Raw genomic sequence first — 24,813 nt, forward strand, 5'->3', positions numbered from 1 at the left:
GAAGGAATTTTAAAATGCACATGGAGAATTTGAAATGCTTTCCAGTATTTTTCTTGGCACCAAAAGGGTGACAAAATTGAAGTGCATGAAAAACTAAAGGAACTAAACTGCACAGAGAAAGCAACTATTAAGCACCAATTCAAGAAACCTCCTGCTCACATAATTATATTTGCCCACAACTTTGCGAGAGGGGAAAAAGACAGAGGGCATGTAGCATGAAATTACGAATAAATGCCCTTATATCTTGAATGCATATATTCGTAATCTTCTTAATGCACACTGGGAATCCGGACTGTTTTTAAGTAATTTTCTTGGCACCAAAAGATTGAACATATACAAAGTGAACGAAAAACTAAGGAATCTAAACTGCACAGAGAAAGCCACTATTAATCACCAATTCAAGAAATCTCCTGCTCACATGTTTCCCCATAACTTTGAAAGAGGGGAAAAAGACAAGAGGGCGTCTAGCATGAAATTACGAAGATATGCCCTTATATCTGCAGGGTTCAAACATCATACCAAGCTTAACTTGGCATACAGATATTGTAAACATGCTACACAGATATTGCAGCATATTGGACTGCAAATTGTACACATAATTTCCAGTCAGAAATACTACATGTATTCTCTAGAAGGCAAGTCTGCCCGATGTCTTCCAAATGAGTAGGGCATAGTCGAAATCTCAGTTACATGAAAAGGATCAGGTTCAATTCCATAGTCAGTTAAAGGCCTAGTCTCTAGCACATTGTCGTGTTGCAGAACGAATTCGGGGATCTCCAGTTCTCCTTTCTTTATGTCATCCCAGAGATACTGCAAGCGGCTTACATATTTGATTTTCCAATACAATCTACACTCAAACAAAAGAAAAGACCAGTGAGCAACATGCATGACACAGCGAGACTCATGTTTCTGAGTCATAACTTCAGTTACAAGACTCCCTTAGTCCAAATTGAATCAGAAGAGGTTCATAGAAGTAAGCCATCATAATTTGTCCAAAGGGCAGTAAATGCAGCAAAATTGTTGAATCTACACGCAGCACCAGTATTTGCTGAAGGCAATGGGTATCATGAACACACATGCAATAACAAAATCTGGAAACATTCAGAAGTAATTAGATTCAGCAACAAGTTTGTAAAATTAGGCATTCGTGCTGCTTGACCACAGAAATAATTTCAAGTCCCATATGCTACTTAATTTGCAGTTCTCTTCTCCCAATAATCTACATTCTGATTTGTTTGCATGTTAATTGACAAATCAGCTTTAAACAGGATTATGTTCAAAATTTGGTCTTTTAAGTAGTGTGGGTTGTTCCAATATGAGATAATTCAGGATCTGCAGCATCAATCGAACATTAGAAGTTAAGGGACTAATTACTGGAGGTATATGACCTAGATTACTGGACATGAACTAATTGCCTCTGCATAATGTTTCTTTCTGCTATCATAATAAACAATGAATAGGCACTCAGATAATGACCATATAGCTTCCAGAGATTTTGATAGCACCACATGTAGCAACATAGTCTAAATCTTTTACACAAAATGATTAGAAAAGTTCAAGAAAGAACTCACCCTCCACTTAAGAAGAACCTTCCCAGCGTGGCAAAGACAAGCCTTGACCACAGACCAGGATGAATGAAGTATACAACCTGAAGCCTGTCCTTGTGATCTGAGGGTAGCTCTTCATAAATCCACCTCAAGATGGTGAGGCCAGGTGAATTGTCATCACTTTGCACTGTAGTATGCATGTAAACGATGCAATAAGGCCCTTCTGGCAGCTCAGTTGCTATCTTGTGGAATACATACTTCTTCAGCCGTTCTCCACTAATCACAGGAGCTGAAAAATAAATCGAACCCAATTAATTTCACTTACTCCGAAACAATCTATGTTAAATAAAAGGTTAAAAATCAACAAAACGTTCAAGCAAAAAGATGATTATTGAAATCAACGCTTTGCCTCGATAGTACAAAACTAAGAACTGCAAAGAAGACTTACAGCAAATATAACAGAATGACATCCCATTATAGTATGGCACGCCCGCAGTTAAAAGCACACCAGCAGAACTCCAAAAAAGAAGAAAAAGAAAAAGAAAAGTGGGGGAAAAAACCCATGTGCTCATAGTTCTCCAAAAGGGTGAAATTTCGAGCAAATTGATGATTTCCCTATAGATAAACATAAGGCCAGAAAACAGAAAAGAAAAGAAAAAGAAAGCAAAAAGAAAGTAAGAGTTCTCAAATTAATAAGCAAAAGCAAAAGAAAAAGAAAACTTTTAGCAGAAAAACAACTAAAAGTCAGCATACAAACCTAAAAATACAAGCTAAAACTGATAGACCTATAATCACAACTCACTGGCCACAGCTCAGAAATAATCAAGAAAATAAAACTCTAAATTTCAAATTGAACAAAAAAAAAAAACCCAATTAGTATACTAGCCAAACCTAAACGATTAATACTAATACAAATAACTATAAAGGTTGATGGGCGATTGTATCTAAAATTATGTTGGTTAATTTTAGGTACCAGGGAAGTGTTTTCCGATGATACGAAAGATACGATTCCCGGATTTGTCGGAGCCAGATTCAAGGCGGAAGAATTGAAGGGCTTCGAGATCGGAGAAGTCTTCTTGTTCATAAGATTGGCAATCATGCCACTGTTCTTCTCGATTTTCTCGGTCCGATTGGGACAAAAACGGCCGACCATCTATACCTAAATCGGAAGCTAAAACTAGCACCGAGAAATCTTCCGAAGCTGAGCCTGATGAACTGCCCGCCATTAGCACGTGCAAGACACGCGAACACAGTCGAGCCCGCTACACCATCCGATTTTTCTCAGGTCAACACTATTGGTTGGATACTTGGATATTTTTCCTTTGTGGATAGATTCTCAAATTTTTTTCCCATTCCCCCCTCAAAATTCATCATAACTTTTAAGGATCCCCTAGTTGTTGGATTGCGTCAGTAAACCTCTCTCACTTTTTAATTTGCTCAAATTAGTACATTTTTTTCCCTCAAGTACAAAAGTGCATTTCTTTTAGAAATGCTTATAAATGGACGTTACTTTGTTTGGCTATTTGATTCATCATTAGGATTGAAAACGAGTCAAACTACTCAAGTCGAATTGAATTTGATTTGGTAAGAATTTGTTGGAATTTGGTTTGTCGACCAATTAAACCAAACTTAAACAGTATTTTGCGTTCGATAAATTTTCAGGTTTAGCACAAACTTAATTTGATTTGCATAAAATTGAAATTTATAGGCAAAAAACACTCAAGTTACTCGAGCTCAACTCGAGTTCGGCTTGATAAGAATTCGTTTGATTTCGGTTCAATATATAAACAAACAAAGTCTGAACATAATTTTAGTCTCCATTAAATAATCAAACAAACTTGAATACCAGGATGTTTAGCTTTATTAGATTCATTTACACCCAAACCCATCATGTCATTTGTAGAAAAAATCCTACATACTTACTATAGAGTATGTAAACTACATAAGTGAGAAAAGTATTGAGTGTATTACATTATGTTACGTAATATGTTACATAGTGTATTAGTATTAATCACCCATCATCGATTAATGATGGCGTATCATTCCTTGTTTTGTAGATACATATAAGGAATAACTCATCATAATATTTAGTGACTTGATTGGTACTTGCACGTTGTCAAGTAATGTACATGGTGTATCTAATATTTTTCCCTACGTGAGTAGTTTCTTCTTTTTTTCCTGTTTTCTTTGTTGTTAGTAGTATTAATGTTATAAAATAGTAATCTTGAGATTTCACTCAAATTAAGAATCATAAGTTTTACTAACCATGACAGACATCAAGAAGTTTAGATAATTTTTAGTCACCTAGAATTCGTATATAACTAGCATACCACTGGTAAAAAAGCCAACCAATCTAATGAATAAATAAAATGACAAATTTCTTAAAAACTTAATGGATGTTAAATCACTTTCAACAAATAGAAAAAGATTGATATTCATATTTCACTCACATATTAGGGTACACAACCTTTTTTCAAAAAAAATTAAAAATTTAGCAGTTTTGCTCCCATTGAGATACTAATTAACCGTATAGTAGGCAAACTGGGCAAATGTGAAGAACTAAAAACTTTAAAGGGGAATGATTGATGCAATTGAATGATTGAGAGGATAAAGTGTAAATACTCTTTACTTTTTGCGGGGGAAATTCGAATTACCCTTATTTGGCCACCACTTCTCTTACATAAAAGAGGAGGATAATTCCATGAATCGAGCGTTATGTCCATGGCCTCGTTACAGCTCCTACATTCCACCCCACCTCCCATCTCCAAGACCACCTACTCCCCCTCCCGTCTAGACCTGTGCTCAACAATGGCCGAAATCAAGCAACACCATGCCCAAATCATCAAGTTAGGTCTCTCCTCAGACAACGACACCATAGGCCGTGTCATCAAATTTTGTGCCATTTCTGAAACCAAGGACTTGAACTATGCTCTCAAAGTTTTCCATACATTGCCTAGCCCAGATCCTTTCATATATAACACCATTATCAGAGGCTATTTGCAATCAAATTTGCCCAGAAACTGCATTACTTTTTATACAAAAATGTTGGAAGATTCAGTTATTCCCAACAACTTCACTTTCCCTCCTCTTATAAGAGCTTGTTGCGTAGATAATGCTATTCAAGAAGGCAAACAAGTTCACTCCCATGTCATTAAATATGGGTTTTTATCAGATGGTTTTGCGCAAAATAATTTGATTCATATGTATGTGAATTTCAACAACTTGGAGGATGCGAGAAGGGTGTTTGATAAATTGGTCTATAAGGATGATGTTTCTTGGACTACATTGATCGATGGATATGCTCAACTGGGCTGTCTTGATGAGGCTTACAAAGTTTTCGAGTCCATGCCAGTTGATAAAAGAAAAAATTCTGCAGTTTCTTGGAATGCCATGATTGCAGCTTATGTTCAGAGCAGTAGATTTCACGAGGCATTTGAATTGTTTGAGAAGATGAGACTAGAGAATGTGAAGATGGACAAGTTTGTCGCTGCAAGTATGTTGTCAGCTTGTATTGGACTGGGCGCTTTAGAGCAAGGAAAATGGATACATAGGTACATAAAAGAGAGTGGGATTGAAGTTGACTCAAAATTGCAGACGACAGTTATTGATATGTATTGCAAATGTGGATGCTTGGATGAGGCTTTTGAGGTGTTCAAAAGGTTGGAAAGTAAAGGGATTTCTTCATGGAATTGTATGATTGGAGGACTGGCAATAAATGGTAAAGGTGTGGCAGCGATTGAGCTTTTGAAGGAGATGGAGAGGGAGAAGAATGTAGCTCCTGATTATATCACATTTGTCAACTTGTTAAGTGCTTGTGCTCATTCAGGGTTAGTTGATGAAGGAAAGTATTACTTTAGATATATGACAGAAGTTTATGGCATTGAACCGGGAATGGAACATTACGGATGCATGGTTGATTTGTTAGGAAGAGCGGGATTGCTGGAGGAAGCAAGAAAGGTTATAGATGAGATGCCAATGAGACCTGATGTCGGTGTACTAGGGGCTCTTCTGGGGGCTTGCAAAATCCATGGGAACATTGAGCTAGGAGAGGAAATTGCGAAGCAAGTAATAGAACTAGAGCCTAGCAATAGCGGGCGCTACGTGCTGCTAGCTAACCTATATGCCAATGCAGGCAGATGGGAAGATGTTGCTTATGTGAGAAAGTTGATGAACGACAGGGGAGTGAAAAAGGCTCCGGGCTGCTCTGCGATTGAATTGGAAGGCGCTGTCAACGAGTTTATTGCAGGAGGAAGGACTCATCCTGAAGCTAAAGAAATATATGCCAAGGTTAATGAAATATTGGATCGCTTAAGATCTGTAGGATATGTGCCCGTTACTGACGGAGTATTGCACGACATCAGCGAGGAAGAAAGGGAGAATCCCCTGTACTACCATAGCGAGAAACTGGCTATTGCTTTTGGTTTGTTAAGGGCCAAACCAGGGGAAACTCTTCGTATCACAAAGAATCTAAGAGTTTGTAAAGACTGTCACCAGGTTAGTAAGTTAATCTCAAAAGTTTATGACCGAGAAATAGTTGTTAGGGATAGAAATCGTTTCCATCAGTTTAAAGGAGGAGAGTGTTCGTGCAATGATTACTGGTAGCAGATTGGGAGATTGAGCAACACCAATAACACATTTATACACGTCGACCATTGAGTTTTCCATATTCTGCAGCTCCCGCTGCTTTTCTCAGTTACAAAATTGAATTACCAAATCCACTGTCCCTCTGCTCTTAAGTGAGAGCTGATCAAGCAAAGCTTATGGTCTCTCTCCACGACAGAGTAAAGGTAAGGTCAATAAGCATTTTGAGAAGATTCTTAGGGGAACTCAATGGAGAGGTAGCCTGAACATTCACTTCTATAAGTTTGAAATGCTGGAAGAAGAGAGAAATGAGGGAAGATAAAACTGAATACATCCCATGAAGAACTGAAATTAGGAAGGCTACAAGGGACTGCAATCCTGCTTAAATACTAATTGGCTAATATCCTGAAACAATTCAGCATAGACAAGTATAAGGATTATATAATTCAAAATAATGTAGGAAGAGGCAAATGGTAGTTAAAAAAAAAAAGCATCAACTTGGAAAGATCCAAAAGCCGAATAATTAAATTAAACGGACTAAGATCTACGCTATATTTATTTGCTTCATCCAAAAACTTCTACGAATATAGTGGCTTGAACTACCTCTGTCTATACATCAAAAAGGGGAGAAAACAAAAAGCCCTCGAACTACCCCTGAACAAGTCTAGCTTTTGCAAATCCCAAATTGAACTAATTCGGTGAAAGTTCCTTTCCACGTTTTGCAGCAGCAACAACAGCATTCATCAAAATCCCACGAAATCCAGCCTTCTCCAGCTCATGAATTCCAGCAATGGTTGTCCCACCAGGTGACGCAACATCATCTTTTAGCTGAGCAGGATGCTTCCCTCCATTAATAGCCATCGATGCTGCTCCTAGTACCTGCAACAGAATCATCTCTAGTTGTTCAAGTGACATGAAATCTGACATGCATGTTTATTTCGGTTTAGTTGAATTTGAAATTCAAATTTTGCATAGTTGTTATTCATCTAACCCTGACAGTGTATACACTGTCAGTGTAGGAAAGATTAATCCTTATAAAAACTGCAAACATATATCTGAGATGACCATGAGATTTTTAATGTCAATTTTCACTTTCATGAGAAAAAAATTCAAAGGAAAAGGACAAAAAATTATAACATCACATGATATAAGCTAGTGATAGATAAATGACATCATACTCAACTAGCAGAAAGGAGCAGTGGACATTACAGTATCAATGATATCTTACAATCGAGCCATTTGAAAATTAAAGATATTATATCCTAGAAATGAGGAATATATTTCTGACACACAACTATGTACATATTAGGTCTTACATACTACATCACTTACTGTTTGAGAAGCTAAACCAAGCGCTAGTTCTCGAGGTAGACCTGCAGCAACACCTCCATCAGCTAAAGCTTCTATGGCTAAATAGATATAGGCTGGTCCACTTCCACTGAACATATCCAGAAAACAGAACTCCTAGTTAGACAAATCGAAACTAAATCTTTTTCCAATAAACTAAACAGTGCAAGGGCATGCATCTTTATGAGCACTATAGAGGCAGGAACTATTAACCCCTTTGCTGACACTAGAGCCTTAATATAAGCATTCAAATTATTCTTAGGACCACATCTAAAAATACAAACACAATGTTAGGACCAAGAGAAAAGCAACATACCTAAGGCCAGTTATAGCATCAAAAAGCTTCTCATTAGCTCTCCACACCTTACCAATCGCTCCAAATAATCTAGATACCAACTCTCCATCCTCCTCTGTGGCTGTTGCACCCAGGCTGATAACTATATAAAGAGAAATAAGTTCAAAATAAATGATTTTGATCGCTGTATCTGATAAAGATGCTTATCATAAAGGAATATCTGTTTCAAGAGGAAGCTGAATGCTAAAGCTAATGAGAGAGAGAGAGAGGGGGGGGTAAAAGCAAAATCGTGATGATATGCACCTCAAACTGCAAAACTACTATTCAAAGTAATTAAGAAAGTTCAAAGGAATGAAATGCAATATAGGCTACAGAAGACAATGCTATACCAGAAGCTGCCTGACCAATGGCAGCTGGAGTGTTTGGCATTACTCTTATAAACCGGGTATGGCCAGCCCATTCCTGTTCAAGTTATTCAACATATTCAGAATTGAGAAAACACATTCACAGTAACAGTGACATGATTAGTAGACTTTTTCTTCTCCCAGTTAGTAACAAAAAAAACTACAAGAGCAAAAGAAACATGATTTCAACATCTGAAATTTCTCTATAGAAATACTTCATAATGTTGAAAAAAAACAAATTATTTCTTTTTCGGAATATAAGCAAAGGAAAAGAGATAACTCATACAATCTGTAATTTCAATAGTTTGAAAGTAAAATCACCTAGCAAGGAACCTCACCAAGTTAAACACATACATATCAGTTCAATTTATCAGCAAAGAAAGATATTGTTGCCCGTTTATGTTCTTTCCTCAACCAAATACTATGCTTGTTCCTAAGTGAATATAGAATAACTGAAGCAGCCCATGATCACCAAATTTAAGGAAAACCTTTGAAGTTCTCAACAAACAAGATTTTCAATCAATTAATGTAGGGATTTCTCCAACCACCATTAACATTGTTAAAGCAAACTGTATGATTATAAATTTACACATCCATAAATCTACTTCAGACAACCCCGAAATAAGTAGAGAACAGCCACTTTTGCTACAAACAACATGTATTTTTCCCTTATGTTTATAAAATGTTTCCAAAATTTCTCAAAAAGGTCATTGATCAAGATCCTCTTAACATGCTCGAAAGCTCACAGAGATTGGATATCCTATGTTCCAAATGTACCAGTAGTCATAAAGTTTGTATTAATCCTGGTAATGTAGGCCACTAGCAAATTAAAAACTAAATATTGTCCTGTGTTTTCCTTGCTAATTTTTCAGATAAGTCGTCTGCTATTCTTGCTTTGATTAATTATTCTGCGACATTATCTTTATAGAACAATCACTTGTAAACATGAAGTCAAAGAAACAGAAGGACATGAAATGAACACATATACAGAAAGTCACCCAAAGAATCACAGAAGCATAAACTGCTGCACTATAAGACCATATCAACAAACAACTGAATAGTTAAAGTTTGATCAAGTGCACCAATTACTTTTAATTTTTCTTTTCCTGTCTCCTGTATAAGTGAACAAATATTTTGGACCACTAGAAATTGAAATCTAGGGACTTGATAGATTTATTTAATTTGTTGGAAGCCTTAATAAGGGAGAAGAAGGCTTCTACAAGACAAACCTGAAGATCCTTCAACTTAACTCCTGCAACTACTGAAACCAAAAGCTGCTTCTCAGAAAGAAGTGGTTTTAACTCCAGTGCCACATCCTTAACTGCAATTTGTAGATAGTCAAATTGTTAACTTCACTTACTTCAAATATACGTATGCCAAAACAATTTAAAAACAACATAACAAAAATGTTTACTCATCCTGCCTGAATAAAGAACTTGGACAAGCAACTTTGGATGTTCAGTTATCAATTGTGAACAGTGACATTTGACTAATGCAAAACATTAAATAAGTGCTATGCTGGTATCCCGCAAAACTTCCTAATATTCCTGGAAAGATGGAGAATTAAAAAATGTTCAAGAACCAGACATCATTCTGAAATGCTAAAATGATTGCCAAGTTGTGCTTATAGTTAGTTTAGATTAGAAACCAGCAGCTTAACTAACTTGGAAGAAGAAAATAATAGCCCTTTGTCAGCAAATCATCAAACAATATCATGAATTAAAGACGAAAATTAATCCAAAGAATGTATTTGCTTTAAAATCAAGTAGCAGCTTGCGAGGAGCTCTGGAAAAAAAACCCAAGAACATAGCTCAGATTGGAAAAGGCAAACTGGAACCGGAAAAGGTAAACTGGAACTGGAATTACCAATTTGAGGTTTCACAGAAAGTACGACCACATCACAGTCATGAATTACCTGCTCTTAGTAAACATGAAAACGCAAGAAACATCAGAAATAGTCCAAGAATGTATCGCTAATCCAATGAAACATCACACAAGGTTCTATTAAATTCTATAGTTCAAAATTGTGACATGACAGAGTCCAAAAAAGATAAATAAATAAATAAACAAATATAAAAAATCGACCAGGGAAATTTATTTATTTTTTTAAAAAGGAAGAGAGGTTCTTCATTTCTTGTAATAACTCTACCTTAAAAAGGAAAATTTCACTCAGCAAATGGGCTAGAAAGGTTCAGATTGAATAACACGGCAAATCCACAACACAAAAAATGATCTTTCCGCTTCCCTTGAATCTCAACCAGCAATTAGAATCACTCAAAATAAAGAAAAAGAAAATTGACGAAATTTTTACACACAGAATCCAAAGAATAATTTATTAAAGAAACCGGGAAAAATGGGACTAAATAGTCGATCAGCTTTCCGACGAGAACGTGAAGAACCTGATGATTGTGCTCGAAAACGGTGACCCCAAATGATTCGAAAGCGGAGCTGCGCTGGGGGCGGTGATGAGCAGTTCGGATCCTGGAAGCGGGTAAAACACCCGACTTGACAACACCGCGTGCTATGCTCTCCGCCATTTTGCCGGCACCGATGAAGCCGAGATTGTAGGTGTCGAGGGGAATCGGAGCCACGTTGTTGGTCGCCATTTCTGTTTTCTGTGCAGAATGGGGATCGGAACTATATATCTGACAACTGCTCCGGAAGGTGCAACATCATTTGTACACGGTGTAACATCATCTGTACAAGATGTGACAATAGAACAACACGAGTAATATTAGAACAATATTTTTGTGAGTTCCACGCGACGTAAAAATTGAATTATAAGATTTGATCTGAATCACACAAATTTTTAAGGCCTCATCCGGGCCGTAAACTGCTTGGACGGTTCCAGGCCCTTCGTCCATATCCCATGAAGGCACAAGGAATTTAAACTACCCTCAAAATACAAAAGTTGGTTTTAAGTTAGTTTCTCGTGTCCTTCCAAAAAATAAAAATAAAAAAAGTTAGTTTCTCGTGAGCACCCGTTAGGATATTCCATGAGTCTCACAGATTAAGAAAGATAGATTAGTTAAATTTTATTTTAAAAAAAGTAAATGACTCTGTTTGGATTAATTATTTTTAGAACCATTTATTTCAACAGCAATAATAATATTACATTGCACCATTCAAGACATATATTAAAGTAATTATGGGTAAAAATGTTGACGGTATTCAATAAGGTAGGTTATATTTAGTGATAATGAAATATATTAAATAAAAATATTTTAAAAATTAAAATTTAATTAAAAGGTAAATTATAATTTGAAATGGATGAAAAAAAAATAAGATTATTAAAGTAGGACGGGAGGTGTATCAAATAATAAATCTAATTCTAAAATTACTAAAATTTTAATAAATTTGATTTAATTATTCCAATAGCAATGGTAGGTATAGGGTAGGGAATTGGAGACGAGAACCTACGCTAGTGGATCCCGCAATTTAGCTACCAAAGGTCCACTTTTGGAGGAAACTAGAAGAGGTAGAATGGGCCATGTTATTAGCAAGAGTTGTCTGTTAGAGTCCAATAAAAAAAGTGCTCATCCCTTTCTTTCCCTGGCCTTCTGGCAACCAATTTAGGCAAATGGGTCAGCCCTCACGCTAGGGGCCTCTTTTTATTAGGATACAAAGCAACTAAGTGAAGCTTATGAACAGGATTATCATTATCTTTATGCTCAAGCATCAACCTTTTCCTTTTTTTTTTTCTCTTTTTTGGCAACTTCAATTATATGGAGTACCATATTCAATCTACTGTTAAGTCTTAATCTGGAGCTGGAGGCTGTCTACTTTGTTTGTGATTAGAATTTAGAATGCACTAGTCATGGCCACTGATAATTCTTAGATATGTATCTGATGGATAAACTTTGTAATCCAAGTTACTGGGAATAAATGGAAAAATAGAAGTAGAATTAGAATACAAAGCAAATCCTGAGAAGAATGGTGACCTGATCAACAGGTAACCAGTGTATGTATGCATCTAGTGTGTGTACTATAGAGCAATGGCGGATTTAAGGTGGGGGCACTGGGGGCATGGGCCCCCACTGCCTCTCTTAAATTCCGATAGTATCCATAGAATTTTGATATAATCTCGAGTGTGCATCTAAAATTTTTTTATGAAGGAAGTAAAAGAATTACGTAGTTCTTTAAGTTGGTTCAAGAATTAATATTCTAAAAAAATATGTGGACCACAAAATTCCATTTGAAGCAAGCTAAAAGAAAGGCTTTTTATTTTAACTTGTTAGTGAATATTTTTTTTTGCTTAAAAAACTAGAAAAAGAGTAGATAAAAATTTTTAGTGTTGCTTTTATGCTACTGAGAATTTTTTCTGGTTCTGCCACTGCTGTAGAGACATGAATCATCATGATAAAGAATAAAGAGGCTTGGACCACTATAATTCCAGTAATCGATCATCCCAATCCATCATTTAGTACGAATCTCCTTCCAGAAAAGAAAAAAAATGAAAATCCTAATATATTGCGATTTAACATGCTGGATCGGGCAACTATATATTGCTGATCTTAGATAAAAAGAAACATGTATGAGCTTTTTCGTTGCTCTTAATCTCTCCGTTTTCTTATTGAACCGACCTTAATTTCATTAAGAAACGGGCTGGTTAAGCAATATATCAGACCAAGTCCTTTGTCACGGGCAATAGATTATGATGACACGTACCCTTAATTTAAAAGTATATGTTAATGGTTAATTGATCATAAACAATGCTAGCTAGCTGGTCATCCTAATAACTAGTCGACGTGTGTTTGTCTACGAGATTATTTGAAATAATTTTTTTTAAATACTACAACACTTTTTTGATTTAATGTATGTGAAAAAAAAAAGATGATTGAAAAATGTGTTGATGATTGATACAAGCAAACCAGTATGTGTAAATAAGGTATTTTTTTTTTCTTTCGAGTTTTCATGCAAGGAATGGTAGTGAGATTAAAGCTGACGAGAGGAGCTTCATGCATCAACTCAGAACCAAGGATCCAAATTGTGTTGCTCTCGCATACAAGTGCTATAAAAGATATCGTTTTCTGGTTTGTCAAGCTGTTTTTCTTTTGTAACTAGAAAAAGTAAACCACATAGCTGATACTATAGGTTATTTTGCTAGAGATCTTATGTCTGATTAGTGTGGAAAGATTCTTATCTCCAGTGGATTACTAGGAAAAGCATATAGAAAGTTAATTAGGGAATTACCCAATAGTGTAAAGTCTAAGTACTGTTGTGAATATTGGCACAAAAAAAGACCCCACCTATGAGAAGCAAATATGGCATTGTATGTGTGTCTCTGCATGAATATATGTTGTAAAGTAGAAGTCTTTAAAAGATTTTCTTTTGAAGAAAATGAAATACTAAATGAATAGATAGTTTTTAATTCAAGACAAGTTGACGTACCGGATTAAGTGGTTAAAAAAGAAAAACATTATATGGATAAATAGTTGTTCAATCCTAAACTGATTCAATGTTACTCCATAATAACAAAGGAATAAAAATCTAATTGTAATCCAAAGATAGAATGTTTCCTTATGTTCAATTAAATTTATGTCCAATTAAGATGACTTCTAGAAGAAAATCATTCCATCCCTCTTGTAGGTGGTTTCTTTCTCTCTCTAAGTAGGGAGCCAAACTCACCTTTAGTAGGTGTTTGAACTTTCTTTTTCAAATTCAAATTTCACGTACTTTCTTAATCAAAAAACACAAAAAATACAATTCATATACAAATTAAATCTGTTCTTCTGTTGTCGATCCACATTGATGTTGCTTCAATGGTGAATTCAGTGGAATAACTTCATTATCATGATGTTGACGTCCTATTTCTACTTGATTCCTTGGTTGTGGCATCTGCGAGCTGAGCTTTGCGCAAGCTAGATTCGAGCTCTGCGAAGCTTGCATTCCTGCTTACAACTTCCAGCTCGTTCGTAATTCCTACTTCATACTCTTCTCATTATAGATCTAAATTCTGTTTACAGGTGACTTTTACTTTGCAGTATTAGTAGCTTCATTATGTTCTTCTAAGTATCCTAATCCTTTTGTTTTATTGTTTGATTGGCTGTGTTTTGTTGTTTTCTTTCTGCTTTTGGTCTTTGTTGTTCATTTCGCTTTTCGTAGCTTCCGTTTCTGATTGGACAGGATACTGGCATTGCTCGTCTGGTTTGTGGTTAGCTGGGGATTTTACAGGTAGTGGTTTAGGATGACTGAGGATTTGGAGGAAATTTTAAGGAAATTTGCTCTGACAGAGGAGGAGGCTGAGGGAGTGGAGTTAGATGGTAAGGATTTGGCTCAGGGAGTAGTTAAATGTCAATTGAGCATTACTGGAAGGGTGGTGGGGGAGAAGCCTGCAAACATTACGGTTATAAAGAGCTTTACTAATAATTTGTGGCCGTTTGCCAGAAATCTGAGAGTTGTTGAGATAGGGGTTAATATGTTCCAGTTTATTTTCAGTAATAACCAGGATATGGATAGGGTGATGAGGGGGAGGCCATGGGTATATGATAATTTGCCTTTAGTAGTGTTACCATGGGAGGAGGGGATAGAGCAGAACCTTGAAGCTTTTAATAGGACTTGGAATTGGGTTCAGTTATGGAATTTACCTATTCATTGGATTACTAAGGACATTGGGAGGAAAATTGAGGGAGTTTTCAGCTCTGTAAAGGAGGTGATTATTCCTAATGGTGGGGAAAAGGAAGGGAAACATTTAAAAATTCTGGTTGAGTTGGATTTAACTAAGCCAATGCTGAGAGGAACTACAGTTAAGCTGGGGGGTAGGACTAGATGGATAGAATTCAAATATGAGAAATGCCCTGATTTTTGCTATTGCTGTGGGGTCATGGGGCATAATAAGAGAAGTTGCAGAGAGAAGGGAGTGAATATAGAAAAGGAGAATCAGTATGGAGCTTGGCTTAGAGCAAGTAATGCGAGGAGTCCTGTTAGGAAATAGAATACTGCTAGTAGGGAAGAGAGTAAGGGAGGTGAGGGGCCACAGTTGGCTAAGGGGTGGGGGGACAAGGTGCAGGAACAACTCTGTCTGCCCTAGAAGCTGGTGGAGGTTAATGTTGATACAGTAGTTAAAGGGAGTGAGGTTATTAAGGAGAGGGTTCCAGGGGTAGTAATGACAAAAACAAAAAAGAGTGGGGACCAGGGGGTGGTATTGGAAGATGTTAAGTAGGAAAGCATGCAGCCTGATCATAGAAGCGGGGAGATGTTATAAAAGGGAAGAGTAAAGTCACTAAGGGATTGATTTTCACAACTGAGGAGGAAGTTCAGGAGGGTAGCCAGAAAGGGGGGTTGAAGGATAAGGAACTGTTTGACTCCATGTGGATTGATAGAATTGATACTGACAGTAAGGAGAGGGATAGAGATGATAAGGGGAGTGATCCTATGATAGCACAACAGGAGCAGAATGGTAGTATAGCTATAAAAGGGGCGAAGTATAAGAGGAATAGAAGGTGGAAGAGGTTAGTCCGTGAGGTGAGTAGAAGGATTCCTCTGGGGGATAAGAATGGGGACATGGTCATAGCTAATAAAGGGGGTAAAAGGAAGCTGAGGGAAAGTGAGGATAAGGAAAATGTTAGGGAACAAGGGGAATGCTAGAAGAGAGGAAAGATTGTAAATAGTGTGGCTGGGATGGATCTAGCTTCTGAGGTGGTGGAGTCCTACCTAAATGGGGCTCCCAGTTCCCAATGAGAGCTCTGGTGTGGAACTGTCGAGGTGTTGGGAGCCCCTTGACAGTTCTCCAGATAGAGGAGAGTGTCAAACTCCACTCCCCTGAGTTGATTTTCTTATCAGAAACAAAAAACAAAAAAGAAGTTTTGAATAAGGTGAGACTAAAGTTAAAATATGATAGACTGTTTGTAGTGGATCCAGTTGGGACAGCTGGTGGGATGGCTGTAATGTGGAGGAATGATTTGAAGGTTTGTAACATTCTTTATACTGACTTTACTATTGAAGTGTTGCTTGAAAAGATTGGTGATTGAGACAGGTGGTGGCTGGTTTGTATATATGCTAGTAGTGAGGATCTGGTTAGAGAGAAACAGTGGAGGATCATAGAAGATAGGATAAGTGGTTGGGGTCAGAATTGGGTGATGGCAGGTGACATGAATGATATTTTGTCTAATGATGAGAAGTGGGGGGGTAGTAGGAGGCCTGATAGAAGTTTTCAAATTTTCAGAGAGTTTGTAAACACTAATTAGCTCATTGACATTGGCTTTGAAGGGAGGCCTTGGACATGGTCAAACAATTGGGAGGGGAGGGAAGTAAAGGAACGTCTGGATAGAGTTCTATGCAGTAGACAGTGGAGAAGAGAGCATGAAAAGGCTAAGTGCCTACATATACAAAATGATGCCTCTGATCATGTTATGTTGCTGCTAGACACTGAGCCAAAGGGTAGGAAATGGAAAATGAGGTTCTATTTTGATAGGAATTGGATAAATAATAAGGAGGTGGGAGAGATTGTTTCCAAGGAATGGGGGAAACAGCAGGAATGATCTAGATTTTTTAAGCTGCATCAAAAAATCAGGAATTGCAGAGTGGCTTTTCTGAACTGGAATAGGCAAAAGGGTACAAATGCAAAAAAAGAGATTGCAGAGCTAAAACAGAATATCACAGAGGCTAATGAAGATGGCCAAGCTAATAGGACTGGGAGGGTGAGAGAGCTTAAGAAGAAATTCGGGGAGGCCTATAGGAGAGAGGAGGTGTTCTGGCAGCAGAAAGCTAGAATTAAATGGTTGAAGGATGGTGATAAAAATACAAAATTTTTGCATGCTTGTGTTACTGAGAGGAGGAGAAGGAATAATATATCATGTTTGCAAAAAGGAGATGGATCGTGGTGTCACTCAGAGCCAAATATTGAGGAGGAAATTAATAGGTACTTTCAGGATCTTTTCACTTCCAGTAATCCCCAGCAGTTTGAGCCAGTACTGAGTGGGATCCCCCTAGTGATCACAGACCAAATGAATGCTATGCTGGTCAAACCTGTATCAGAAATGGAAGTTAGAAAAGCTGTGTTCTCTTTGCACCCTAACAAAGCTCCTGGACCTGATGGTATGACTCCTGCCTTTTTCCAACAGTATTGGAGTATGTTAAAAAGTGATTTAGTAAATGCCATTTCCAGTTTCTTCCATTCTGGGCATTTACTGAAGGCTGTCAATGAGACTATCATTACTCTCATTCCTAAAGTTGAGTCTCCAGTGTCTATTTCTCAATATAGACCTATTAGCTTGTGTAATGTGGTTTATAGGATAATCTCTAAAATTTTGGTCAATAGACTTAAGCCTCTCTTGAAACACTGTGTTAGTCAAAACCAGTCAACTTTTATCCCAGGTAGACAAATAATTGATAATGTTGTTATTGCACATGAATTCATCCATTGTTTGAACAACAGAAGATGTGGATAAAATGCTTTCATGGCTTTGAAGCTTGATATGGCCAAAGCTTACGATAGAGTGGAGTGGCTTTTTGTGCAAAAAATTATGGAAAAAATGGGTTTTTGTCAGAAATGGAGAGACTGGATTTTGAAGTGCATGTCTTCTGTTGTTTACTCGTTCAATTTGAATGGGGAAAAAAGAGGTTTGGTTACACCTGCAAGAGGAATTAGGCAAGGGGATCCCCTGTCTCCTTACATTTTTTTGCTTGTGTCTGAGGGATTGTCAAGTTTGTTTAAGAGAGCTATGTCTAACCAGGACATTTCTGGACTTAAGATTGCTAAGCAGAGTCCAGCTTTGTCTCATCTCTTTTTTGCAGATGATACTTTGGTGTTCTGCAGAGCTAATAAGGAAGAGGCTGCTCATGTGATGAACCTGTTGAAGCTGTATGGTGAAGCCTCTGGTCAAGCCATCAATGCTGAGAAGTCCTCTGTGTTCTTTAGTAAGAATACTAGGAACTCAGTTAAAGGTGAAGTGCTGAATATCTTAGGAGCAAAGTAAGTATCTAGGCTTGCCAATAGTTATTGGAAGACCAAAGAGGCAAGTTTTTAACTACATCAAAGAGAGGGCAATCAACAGGTTGGGTGGATGGAAGGAGAGGCTGCTAAGCAATGCTGGTAAGGAGGTACTGCTAAAATTTGTGATACTAGCTTTACCTGCTTATGCTATGAGTTGTTGCAAACTGCCAAAAGGATTATGTAGTGATATTTGTAAAGAAATGGCAAAATTTTGGTGGGGAGATAGGGAGGAAAACAGGAAAATCCATTGGATGGAGTGGAGGAGGCTATCTGAAGTGAAAGGGAAAGGGGGGTTGGGTTTTAGAGATCTCCAACAGTTTAATACTGCTATGCTTACTAAGCAGCTGTGGAGATTCTTGACAAAGCCTAACTTGTTAGTTAGTAAGATTGTTAGGGGGAGGTACTTTAGAGGATCTTCTATTTGGAATATGAAAATCCACGCAGGGGATTACTGGATATGGAAAAGTATCCTAAGCTCAAGGGAGGTACTGGCAGAAGGGGTACGGAAAAAAGTGGGAAATGGTCAGCAGATTAAGATATGGGAAGATAAGTGGTTGCTAGACTTGGAGGATGGAAAAATAAGATCAAAAAAACCTCAGCATTGTAGTATGCAGAGGGTGCATGAGCTGATTTCTGAGGGAAGGTGGAATGAGGGATACTGAAGAACCTGTTTGAGGAGGAGGATTGCCAAAGAATACTTAATATTCCAATAAGTGCTTTGGGTGATATGGATAGATTGGTTTGGATGCTGTCTAAATCAGGAGAGTACACTGTGAAGTCTGGATATGTGGTGGTAAAAGAGTTACAAGTCAAAGGTAGAAAGAGAAGTCTACAGCAGGAAAACAGCAGCAGAAATGAAGCCAATTTAGGGGTGTGGAAGTTTCTATGGAGGCTGAATATTAAGCATAAGCTAAAGCATTTTATTTGGAAATGTCTTCAGCGCATATTGGCAGTTAATGAAACAATTAGGAGGAGAATTGGACAAGGGAATGATTGGTGCTGTTGTTGTGGAGAAGGGATAGAAACTATGGAGCATATGTTCTTTTTCTGTAAGCATGCTAAGCTGATATGGAAAGCTGCTCCAATTAGTTGGGATGGGTTAAAGGACTGTAGACATAATTTTTGGCAGTGGTGGAGTGGTCTGATGGAAGCAAAGGCTAGAAAGGAGGGTAGGGAGCATATTGAGCTAACTATTAATGTACTTTGGCAGATCTGGAAATCCAGGAATCAGATACAGTTTAATAGGGAAGGGAGATGTCCAGGTGTAACAGCAAACAAGGCGGTACAAGAATGGCTGGAATTCCAGATGGCTAACCTAGCAATAAGAGATGAGGAGGCAGTAGGGGGGAAAAGAAGACAAGATGGTTAGATGGGAGCCACCCTCAGGGAATTTCTTATGTTTGAATACTGATGCAGTGATTAAACAGAATGATGCTAAGGTAGGTTGGGGAGTTGTGGCTAGATGTACTAAAGGGAGATTAAGAGGTGCTTGGGCTGGTTGTGAAGGTAGGAAGGGAGTTCCTGCTGTTGAGGAAGCTGTGGCAATCCGACAAGCTCTTATTTTTGCTAAGAGGAATGGATGGATGAACATTATCATCCAATCTGATTGCAAAGGAATTATTGATCAAATCAGGGAGGGGAGCTTGAATGATCATTTAGCCGGAGCTGTCCTCTTTGACATCAGTGTACTTAGTAAAGGTTTTAGATCCTGTATCTTCTCTTTTATTAAGAGGGAAGGGAATTTTGTGGCACACCATTTGGCAAAGTTTGCCTTAAACTTGGTGTCTGAGATAGCTTGGGTTGATTCTTTTCCAAGTTGGCTAAGTAGTATAGCCAAAAATGATGTAGGAGCCTTTGCTCCAGATTTGTAATCCTTTAATGACGTAATGGAAGTTCCTATCGTTTGGTAAAAAAAAAAAAAAATTAAGATGACTTCTCCACATGTGCATTAATTGTGTTAGTAAGGCTTCCTAGGACTCTTTGTTTTTTTTTTCTTTGCTAAAAAATAAAAAAATGTTATGGTTCTCAAAGTTACCCTATTAAGTTTATCAATTTATATTTACTGAATAAATACAAGTTTGTGTTAAGCTTTAGTGTAACGTGCAATGCACGTCCTTCCTTTATATATTTATATATATATATGTATATGTATACATGCATAGCAAGATATATACACACAGTGGAAGGGCCTTGCTGTTAGTTAGTTTTAGATCCGAGACAAGGATACCATATGCACCCTATACATAATATTCATACCGCCTGTCTTTATTGTGTCCTTTGACTCCGATTGTTAACATTATTAAGCCATTATTAATGAAGTCCAATTGGGCAATGCCAAAAGCCAATCAGCACTCATGAGGTGAACATAAGGAGTACTAAATTTATTTTAGATAGTACCAATTTTGCACTTTTAAATACTTATTTCTTGACTTTCAATACTATAAAATTTTCATACATATATGTGTAAGTGTAGGTGGGATGTCTTGAAACCAAACCTCTTATGTACACTCTCTTTTTTCGTAACACCCAACCCATCCCTCTCCTATAAGTTATAAAATTTTCATATATAAAAACTTATTCATACAGTGTTTGTTATATAAGATATGTCTAATGAGTTGTTGAAAGAGACTAGACGGTTGCATCTAAGAAATTATGAAAGTGATTAGATTGACCACGAGTGCGATTGTTTATATGGAATGCTTACATTATATTAACACTTGCCCTATAGAAAAACGCTTTAGATACGGCATTTAAATTAAGACTTGCTTGTAGAAAAACCTTTTTGAATATACTGTGGTTATGAACTGAATTACCGTACAAGGACCGGTCTTGGCCAAGGGCTGTACATGGACTAGTTTGATTAAGGCTTATTTGGTGTGATGAAACGGGATTAGCTATACATGGATTAATTACCATGAGATTATTTGACTTAGACATTTTTCATCCTATATAAAAAAAAGTTGCAATTTAAGTTTGGTTGGTATTGGATTATTTATGCAATGTTCCATAGAAGGTCTATTGAAAGCTCTTTTCGCTATCGGTTTCAAGTTTCGAATATTGAGTCTGATAATTGATGTGGGAAGGGTGAGAGGTAAAAAAAAAAAAAGGTCTAATGTCATGTTTGATAAATATAGAATTGATTTAATAATAACCAAAAATAGGTCAAAGTAACTTTTGGAAACAGATCATAACATTTTCCCTAAGATGACATGAGCTGAATGAACCATAAGACATTAGAGATAAAAAAAATGCAAGTAAACCAACAAAACAATAATGTTTCAGGACTAAGTATAGCTCGACTTTCTTTTTTAGTTGAAGGGGAGATTCTAAACTTTACGAGAAGAAAAGAGATAGAAAAGAAGTTAAAAGTAAGTTGAATAGACACTCAAAATCACTTGGTTAATATTCTAATCAGAGAGATTTGGTTGGGTGGTAAAATTGGAGTGATCGTAAGTACATAGTTTTAAATTCAAGACCTCTCATTTAAAAAAAAAAATCACTAATGATCAATAAAGTTGGATCTCGAGAATATTAGCCAAGATAAAATGATTGGGAAACGTAGACAGCTGCGGTTCAAATAGGCCCGAACCGAACCAATGTGCATCGAGTTGTACCATTAAACTCACATTTCAAGTGTGTGAGCCTAATCTACCCCACATTCACATGGCCTAATCGATGTGGAAGTTCAACCGTGTAGCGGGCTTGGCCTCCCAACAAACTTAAAAATGGCCCGTCCGGGATTGATTGGATAGATTCAATAAAAAATGTACTTGCACTTAAATATTCTCATAGATTTCTCTCCAAAATCAGTTTACCACATTTTCTTGGTATCCTTAATCCTCATGCAAGTTAGCATATATCATGTTTGCATACGTGGAATTAGAAAATTTCCTTTGAAAGGGAGAACTCTAATTCAACTACAACTTAAGTATATAATTTAAAATATTTTTAATTTTTACGGGCACAAAAGTTTAAATTTACACAATTTTTTTTACAAAAATTTCAACTTTTCAAAGCAGGGGCTCCTCTCCGCCACCCCCTAATTCCGCCCATGTATGTTTCATGTTTGCATCTCAAACTTTTCCTTCTTCCTTTCCTTCCCACCGATGATATAGAAAGTCTAGCTTGAACCTAAAAAATACCTAATTGAGTTGGGTAAATAGAAATATTTACCACATAAAATTTACATTTTCATGGAGCGTGGTTCTGTGCATGAGTAGATATTTCTTTTCCCCTAAAGGACCTGCATAAGATTTTTACTTAAATAAACATAATCGACACAAGTTATTCACCACAAGCTTACTTAAAGTAGTTCACTACAAGTTGCACTCTGTATTGACTAGAAAATTGTCAAAATAAGTCATCACAGTAAGAAATATAAAGCTAGTTTTTTTTTTTTTTTTCCCAACAAACGATATAAAGCTAGTTAGAGAAGGAATAATCGAACGAAACTGCACAAAACACAACTGCACTAAGTCCTTGTCCTAACCTCATCTTGAATCTCCTTCGTTTGATGTGAAATACACCTTACGTGTCTGTCCATGGACATTATTTTGCCTGTGTACCCAAACATTCTGCCAGTACTAGAAATGTGACATCGTATGTGAAAGAATCCAATCTATGCATTCAACCAAACCGCAAGATGTGAAGCGAGACGAGTATCCTGTTAACTACAAACATTCCACGGAACGTTTCTACCATAAACTTCAGGGAAGCAAATCGATGCGCGGACATGCTGGCTAAATGGGGGAGGAAGCTGTGATGATCATACCCAATTTTTTTTTTTTTTTTTTTTTATTGCTGTCTAGATTTTGTATTCCCCTTTCTTTTGGATGATTTAAGTGAATTTTCTACCTCTTGGATGACTGTATTATGAGAAATATTTTGTAAACTTTTATTTTATTTTATTTTCAATGCATCTCTAATTACCAAAAAATAAATAAAAAGGTGCAATGTGGTTTCCGAATGAAGCCAGCATTTGTGACGAGTAAAGCCCACAAAACAAAATTTTGGACTATATTTTCAGGAAGCAGGCTTTAAAGTTAAGAGCGTTAATAAATCTATAAAAGAAACTAGCCAGTCCTGTAGATCAAGCTGAACAAAAATATCAGAACTTATGATCCAGAATTCCTGCCCATATGCTCCAATAATTTTTGTCTAGTGTTAAGGGGGACGCTTCTACTATGTACAGAAGGTATTCCTCTGTGCACGCTGGATCGAATCAACGGAGGTTTAACAACTCAGTATGAGACACACTCGACTGATATTGGAATGTGGATGAGTCTAATTAATTGGGGTGGATCAAAAGAGTAAATTAAGAAACGTACAAACTTAAAAGGACTGACTTGCAAAATAAAAGAATCCGATGGGTATCAATGCAATTCGTTGGTTGAAGAGATTGTACTTCTCATGCTTGCTGCATTCTTCTTTCTAACTATGGAAGACTGCGATGTTGAATAATTTCTTGGAGTCGCAGATCACGAATGGTTTCGTTTCAGGCTATATAGACTCCATTTCTATGGTTTACATTTTCGGCCCGTTAATATAATGGTCACCTAACTTCTATGCAGCTTAGGCCCATATAATTTATTTCATATTAAATGACTTTGACACAGCTTAGAGTTACTAAGGATGCGTTTGATAAAATTGAAGTCTGAAAATTGAAAAAAAATTATTCGTATACATGATTAAAGAGGTATAAAAATTTTTATTTTGTGAAATGTGAAGGAACTATGGATCAGATTATGCGAAATATGATTTGATAATTTTACCCCTAAAAAATGATCACGTACAATGTACATGATGGATTTTGGCAAAAAACTAGTAAAAAACCTAATAGGATTCAAATTTGACTAATGCGAATTTGTAAGGGTGTAAAATTATACTTTTAAAAATAAGGGATGAAAAAAATTATTTTATAAAATGTGAGGGATGTTTTGAACGATTTTGCTATTCATTTACTACCAACTCCATATTTGGTGAGTTATCTCCATGAAATCTTATGCTAGGTCACCCTTTTTCCAATTTGGGAAATTCCCTCTAACATCTCAGTATTTTGAATTTATTGATGATTGACTGACATTTGTTCTAGTTTCCAGCAGTTAGAAATGAAAGATGTACGGTAAGCAGATTTTAAATTTTTTGATCCCCAATTAACACATTATCTTTATTAATTGATTTACTTCTTGGTTCTCAACACCATACTTTTTCCAATTTGGGATCTTCCTTTAATATGCATTTCGGTCTATAGATACAATTTCATCGTTATGCAACCTAGCCCAATTTATTTACCATTGAATCACACTTCTTTATAGGTCATTAATACAATTATGATCCTATTTAGACTTAAGTATCTATATTACAATCGTGCTATTCAAGAATTGCATTCCACTACATCTAATTTTTCAAAAGTTTTCCACCATTTACATTCTTACACCTCATTTCTATGAAATAATTTAGTTTTTCTTTTTCTAACAGGAGAGGAGAATAACTAATTTTAATTGTGTATTAACATATGAAGTTAGATTACATGAAGCATCTGTGATGGACAAAAATACAATTACAACATTATCCGATTTTAGTTCTTATTTTGTCAATTTTGTAAATACTCATCCACTAATCATTGGTTTTAACCTCAACTTCAATTTCAATTACACTTGTAATCATTACTTGCTATCGATTTTAATCTCAACTGGTAGTCCTTAC

The 24,813-nt window shown here is 36.6% G+C and overlaps 3 protein-coding genes across 3 annotated transcripts; 1 reads left to right on the forward strand and 2 right to left on the reverse strand.

The window, feature by feature from the left end:
- Window positions 1-341: 341 nt before the first annotated feature.
- On the reverse strand, window positions 342-2,854 carry LOC113774808 (protein GDAP2 homolog). Its single transcript, XM_027319433.1, has 3 exons — window positions 2,521-2,854; window positions 1,572-1,836; window positions 342-847 (listed from the first exon to the last, which is right to left on the reverse strand). The coding sequence occupies exons 1-3, from the start codon at window positions 2,771-2,773 to the stop codon at window positions 616-618; spliced, it is 750 nt and encodes a 249-aa protein (XP_027175234.1). The 5' UTR covers window positions 2,774-2,854; the 3' UTR covers window positions 342-615.
- A 1,414-nt stretch (window positions 2,855-4,268) lies between these two features.
- Window positions 4,269-6,213, forward strand: LOC113773729 (pentatricopeptide repeat-containing protein At5g66520-like). The gene has a single exon (XM_027318351.1). It carries the CDS (start codon window positions 4,269-4,271, stop codon window positions 6,147-6,149), a length of 1,881 nt encoding a protein of 626 aa, XP_027174152.1. The 3' UTR covers window positions 6,150-6,213.
- Window positions 6,214-6,583: 370 nt separating this feature from the next.
- Window positions 6,584-10,814, reverse strand: LOC113774857 (pyrroline-5-carboxylate reductase). The gene is made up of 7 exons (XM_027319502.1): window positions 10,574-10,814; window positions 10,041-10,089; window positions 9,404-9,495; window positions 8,160-8,232; window positions 7,792-7,912; window positions 7,461-7,566; window positions 6,584-7,007 (listed from the first exon to the last, which is right to left on the reverse strand). Exons 1-7 carry the CDS (start codon window positions 10,778-10,780, stop codon window positions 6,819-6,821), a joined length of 837 nt encoding a protein of 278 aa, XP_027175303.1. The 5' UTR covers window positions 10,781-10,814; the 3' UTR covers window positions 6,584-6,818.
- Window positions 10,815-24,813: the final 13,999 nt, after the last annotated feature.

Source organism: Coffea eugenioides, chromosome 6, assembly GCF_003713205.1.
Source record: "Coffea eugenioides isolate CCC68of chromosome 6, Ceug_1.0, whole genome shotgun sequence".
NCBI lineage: Eukaryota > Viridiplantae > Streptophyta > Magnoliopsida > Gentianales > Rubiaceae > Coffea > Coffea eugenioides.